The sequence below is a fragment of the Phaethon lepturus genome, unplaced genomic scaffold (assembly GCF_000687285.1).
Source record: "Phaethon lepturus isolate BGI_N335 unplaced genomic scaffold, ASM68728v1 scaffold52055, whole genome shotgun sequence".
Lineage (NCBI taxonomy): Eukaryota > Metazoa > Chordata > Aves > Phaethontiformes > Phaethontidae > Phaethon > Phaethon lepturus.
In genome coordinates, this window is record NW_010543659.1 from 1 (window position 1) to 6067 (window position 6067).

The following is a 6067-nucleotide window of genomic DNA, read 5'->3' on the forward strand; positions in this document are numbered from 1 at the left end:
GGCGGGGACCATCCTCCGGTAACGGCTCTGTGGGCTGGGCGGCGGGGCTTAGCTGGCCCGGTCCGCGGACGGGGTCGTACTGGGACCCGAGCAGGCCCGAGGGGAACTGGTGGGCTGCTCCCGGCCCCGCACCGGTGTCCCTCTCCTTTGGGCCGCGGGTCTCTGCGGAGGCTGGGAGGTGCTGACCCTCCTCCCCTCGCCCCTGTGTGCGTTGGCAGCTCCTGTCCCCGTTGCAGCAGGGGTGTCCTGGTACGTTTGTGGAGGCGAGGTGAGGGCCTGGGTGGTGGCATCATGGTGCTTTGCGGTGTTCCCTTTCACAGGAGACAGTTGCTGCAATCCACAAAGCATGGGCTACATTAAGAAAATAGTGGAGAATAAAATACCCGGGATTTATGTTCTGTCTCTCAAGATTGGAACTAACCTGATACAGGTAACTAACTCTGCTGCCACTCGCGTTTCTGCTTGGCAGGGTGGCGGCCAGTGTGCAGATCTGAAGGTGCAATAGTTGTTGCAGTCTTTGCCATTAACATGGTTCCATAAGGATTCATGTAGTGCTTTCTGTGCTAATTTTTTTCTTCTTTGTGAAGTAAACAGCTCTGACAGGTAGAAACCACTAAAGTCTAGATACCCGCAGAAAAGAACTGGGGAAAAACAAGTCCCTAGTCTAAATTGGATTAATATGCAAATCCACTGATTAGCACTCTCTAATCACTCCAAGTAATGCAAAGCCATGCAATAAGATACTGTGCTAAAGCAGAGTTTTATCCCTTGCTGTTCTTTTTGATTTACAACTGTTTATTCACTATAAATCCTCAGCATAATAAAGATAGAGGCTTCTTCTGCACCTTCGTATTTTTTGACAGTTTTGTGTAGCCCTGGGGTATTTCTTTAAATAGTCTCTCAGGATAATGTGCAATGTATGTTATTTTCTGGGATCTGGAAAAGATGGGTGAAGTTTGATTTTTTTTTTTAATTTTTTATATTTTTTTTTTATATATATATATGTACAAAATCTCAAGGGACTGAAATTATCAAGAAGTTTGGGGAAATGTCACTGTTCCGTATGAGACAGTTTTCCTACGCAGAGTAGGAACAAATACGTGGTGAAGGGCAGTCTCAAAACTTGAACTTCTTTTCTGTCTTATTGTGAAAGTTAAGGTCCTCTTCCAAAAGCAGAACTGTTAGCAATCTATTTGCAGAGATTAAAATAGAGTAAGCCATTGTAAAGGGACAAGTTGTACTTTCTAATCTGGCTAATCCATCAGGACATGGAGAACAGCTTCTTTATGAATGTGAACGATCAAGTAAGAGAGGTGTGCGGCCAGCTTGCCAAGGACCCTCACCTGAAAGGAGGCTACAATGCAATGGGCTTCTCCCAAGGAGGCCAGTTCTTGTAAGTTTACACTTCTGTTCTATTTCCAGTGATTTTTTGTTGGGTTTTATGTTCTGATTTAAAACTCTTCTGAAGTAGTAAACAGATGTAAACCGATAAACCCCTTCGTAAAGGTAAAAGCACTCAAAAGGAGGCAAGAATGTGTTTTCCTGTAGCCCTTCTCTACCAGGAAGGGTTAATTCTTTTTGCAAACCTTACCCAAGTGCCCGAGCCCACGAAGTGGCAAGCTGAGAACTGCATGTGAACCAGCATTGGTGGCCTGGGCACACTGAGCACCAGTTCAGCTCCTTCGTCTTTCTTCACAGGAGGGCGGTGGCCCAGAGGTGTCCTTCTCCTCCCATGCTGAATTTGATCTCTGTTGGGGGGCAGCACCAAGGTAGTATCCTCTTAAGCTACCTCACCTCCTAACCACTGTGAAGGATGGGAAGCTCTTGTTGGCAGGAGGAATGATTTTTTTGGTCTCTTCGTAAAAACTGACCATTTTCTTATGAATTAAATTGTCCCTTTGTTCTTGTCTGAATCTGGTGATCTGCTTTGGCCCAGTTGTTAGCTGACTACATTATCTTCTGTCTTGGTCTTGCTTAATTGGCAATGAGAAGGGACCTTTGTAATAGGAGACTTATTGTCTGGATTGAATTCTTAGATACTTTAGAAACATTTGGGATTAGTTGTTTCGGGAGAAGAAATTTCTAACTACAGAGCAAAGCCTTTGTGAAACTAAACCTTCTGGGTCAAAAGGATATTTTACAATAGGCATCTGGAAAGCCCCAGGCAAAGGCAGGTGATTTTGCAGTAGATTAAAGAGGCGGCTGAAATGGAATTTAAGAGGTGTGCAGTTAAGAGTGGCTGACAAGGAAATTCAAATACTCTCCCCTGAGAAGGTCCATGGCTTGAATATTTCTTTGTATTGTAGTGGGAAGGCTTATAGGCAACCACCCTGAGACCTCCTGGGAACACACCAGGCAAGCTGGACAGTATTCTGCTAGTCTGCATGCCCCCATTATCCAGAGCAATACCCTCAGCTCAAGAACATTGTCCATTATCTTTGTGGGTAATAATGCCCAGGGGCAGGAGGGCTGTCTAATGAGATTGCAGGATTAAAGGCTGCCTGATTCCCTGGGTAATTCTTGCCACTGCTGTGTAAAAAGGTTCTTTACCAGCTGGAGGGATTAAGGGATTTCAGTTTGTCTCACCAAGTTGTTACACGTCTCCATACCCCAGGTGTGTACGGCTTCCCACGCTGTCCCGGTGAGAGCTCCCATATCTGTGACTGGATCCGAAAGACGCTGGATCTGGGTGCCTACACGCAGGCTGTTCAGGAGCAGTGAGTATATTTATAAGGCTGCAAAGGCAGGGGACAGGCCCACATCAGAAGCTTTGGGTTTCCAGTCTGATCTTTGGTTTCTCTCTTCTCCAGCTTGGTACAAGCAGAGTACTGGCACGATCCTCTGAAGGAGGAAGACTACAGGAAAAACAGCATCTTTTTGGCTGACATAAATCAGGAGAGGGTAAGGACTTGGTTGATGATTAAATGCTAGGAGGAAAGCAGAAAAGCCTTATCAGTGAGTTCCTTCACGTTAGCTCTCCCTGACAGTAGTTTTGCTGGCATTTGAAGGGGAGCATTTTTTGCCCCGCATCTCAGGAGTGTACAAAGTGTTTTTGCTGGTAGCTTTATGAATGAGACTTGTCTGTGGTAGTGACACTCCTGTGTCACTGCACAATTCTGGAGTGGTTGTTGTAGATATGGCATGTGCTGAGTCCACCATCACCCTTCAAGTGGGCAAATACCCTCCCTCCCCTAAGAAGGCAGGGGAGGCCCATGCCCTCTTAACAACCTGGAGATGAGGCTGAATGCCATGAGCACACCCAAGGGAGGCTGTTGACAGGAATGCATGTTCCTGCCTGCTAGGCTGGTGCAGTCCAGGGTCTCCTTTGCAGATGCAGGGCAAGTTGGAGCAGGCGGTTTCCCTGACCTGTCTCGGTGAGCTTTCCAGGGACTTGGATCTGTTCTCTATTGCTTCCATCCAGGGCATCAATGAGACGTACAAGAAAAACCTGATGGCTCTGAAAAAATTTGTGATGGTGAAATTTCTCAATGATACCATGGTTGACCCTCCCATCTCTGAGGTGAGGCAGGCAGGTCGGGTATTGCTTTTGGGTGGTGTTTTGGTGCTTGCTTGTTTCTGGTTTGTCCTTTGATGGCAGAACTGAGGTTGGTGAGGAGCAGGCTGAGCACAAACATAGGCCTGATACTGCACTGTCTGCAGCAGAAGCTGGTGAAAACCTGCTTACCTCCTGGGAGCCCTTCAGCAACTGTTTCCTTGTTTTTCATTCTGACAGTGGTTTGGGTTTTACAAAAGTGGCCAAGCCAAGGAGACCATCCCACTGAAGGAGACCTCACTGTATACAGAGGTACGTTCTGCTGGGGACTGAGGGGTTTCTGCTATTTCCACTCTGTAGTGTCTCTGGGGCCTTGAGGAGCTCTAAACCCCCCAGCTCTACTCGCCCTCTCTGCCATTCCTGGGGCATTGCCTTCTCTTGCCAGTAGCTAGCTCTTTGGGATGGCATTTCTCTCCAGGCCAGTTCTGGCAGGGGGAATGAGAGGGGTGGTCTCATGCCTGACTCAAGATCCCCTTCAGCACATGTTTAATGAACTCTGCTCCTTTTTAAAGACTTGCTGTAAGAGTTGTCCAAAAATGTCTTTTACCTCCCTCTCTGAGAAGCTTTGAAGAGCAGAGGTGGAACCCACTCTAGCCTGCCAGCCACTTCCATTGCAAAAAGTCTCTGACCATCTATGCTTTCTGCCATGCCGGGTTCCCCAGCCATTGCCAGCATTTGGCTGTGGCAGGGACCCTGGAAAGCTATGGTTATAATTCTCTCTGCAGGATCGCCTGGGGCTGCAGGAGATGGACAAAGCAGGAAAGCTGGTGTTCCTGGGGGTGAAAGGGGATCACCTGCACTTCTCAGAAGAGTGGTTTTACACCGCTATCCTCCCCTTCCTCCAGTGAAGCTACGGGGAGGCATCCTGTGAGAGCACTGGGGAGGGTCTACCACTGTAGTTAATGCAGCTGCTACTGTGCAACAGCACTTTCTGCGTACGAGCCTGCGGGGATCTGGGGAAGGGGAAGAGGAGGGGGGTTTAGCTCAGCAGTTCCACAGTGTGCAGAAGTGGCACCTCTTACACTGCAGTACAAGACCAGGATTTGTCTGGATGTAATTACGCTCCAGTTTGGCTGGACTTGAGCCTTGCACGAAGTCTGAAGCACTCCATCCTGCACAGGCCCTGGTAAGTCTACTTCAGTTTTCAGAGCTGTGGTCACTTAGTGATGGCAAAATGATTGCGCAAGAGGTTTGTTTTGCCTGTCGCCTGTTCCTCGCAGGATGCAATGGCAGTATTAACCGAAATCACTAGTGCAAGGATGCTGCATCTCTTAAAGGGATCAGCAAGTAGGCTTACATGGCTGTCTGCAGAGGAAAGATATTGCAGCCTATCCTTCAAGAGGGGGAAAAGGGCCAAATTTAGGGGTTTCTGGGGAAAAAGGAGGGGTTTGACTGAAGCAGGTATTAACAGCTTGAACAGTTTCAACTAATGGCTTGTTTTATGCACTTTTGTACAGCAACTGAAATCAATAAAGAACTTTACATCTAACCAACTGAAAAAAAAAAAGGTGAGATTTGACAACTACTGACAATTTGATTTGAGGGAAGTTGAGGAAAGTCTGTTGGGGAGAAGTATTCAAAGCAGTCAAGGCAGGCTCAGGCAGCAAGGGGCATCTTGTCCTCCCCGAGGTCCTGTATGCCCCCAAAGAGTAAACAAGAGCCACTGTAATGAGCAAGTTGGCATTAACTTTATTCTATCTTCTGTATAATCTTAAGTACATAAGAAAGGTTTTTTTCACAAGCCTCAGGAGAAGACAAGTACAAGTCACAGGACAGTCTCAAAATAAAAAAATTGCATATTTTTTTGTAAGTTTTGTCCTAGAGAAAAGGAACATTGACACTTTACAGAGGAAATGCATTTAAGATATGCTTATGCCACCCAAGGCATTGGAAAAAATGAAGGTCAAAGCACGTGCAGCTCCCTTTATGGGTCAGTACAGTACTGTGTCTTAGATCCATCACTCTGTTCCGGGGCCCTGGAACAGAGGCTACAAGCTTCCACCAAAGTAAAGAGCCAAGCAACAGGGGAAAGGGGAGGTTGAGAGGATTCACTTTACAGGGACTGATTGCAGATGAGGAAGAGCGATGAACCAACTTGATCCAACTTGGGTATTTACAATACTGCATTACTGACCCTGGAATGGAGGAGACCCTTCCTTTACAGAAGGGGACAGGTTCAGAAGAACCGTCCTGGAAGACTGAACCGGAGTTCAGCTGCTCTGAGAAGGAAGCCCTGGGGCAAAGATTCCCTTGCAAGGGTGGAGGGCTTATGGAGTAAGAGGTGCTCAGCTCCAAGCTACCAGCCAGACTGCCGAGGGGCTAACCACAGTTATCTACTGCAGTCTTCCTGTGGCACTGGTTAATATAAAGCCTCCTGTCATGGCACAATCAGAAATACACTGAGCTAGGAGGAATGATGAAAGAGAAATCGGGGTGGAATGCTACAGCCCAGGCCCTCAACCTTTGGTCCGACAAAGCCATTCCCATGTCCTGTAATGCCACCAACTAGTACAC

General features: G+C 47.3%; 1 protein-coding gene across 1 annotated transcript; it reads left to right on the forward strand.

The window, feature by feature from the left end:
- Positions 1-320: 320 nt before the first annotated feature.
- Positions 321-4588, forward strand: PPT1 (palmitoyl-protein thioesterase 1; the record flags this gene model as incomplete). The annotated part of the gene is made up of 8 exons (XM_010288399.1): positions 321-430; positions 1266-1393; positions 1699-1769; positions 2615-2717; positions 2811-2901; positions 3422-3520; positions 3734-3805; positions 4279-4588. Coding segments are annotated over 8 exons (797 nt in total), but the record flags the coding sequence as incomplete, so codon positions are not given.
- Between the last annotated feature and the right edge of the window lie 1479 nt (positions 4589-6067).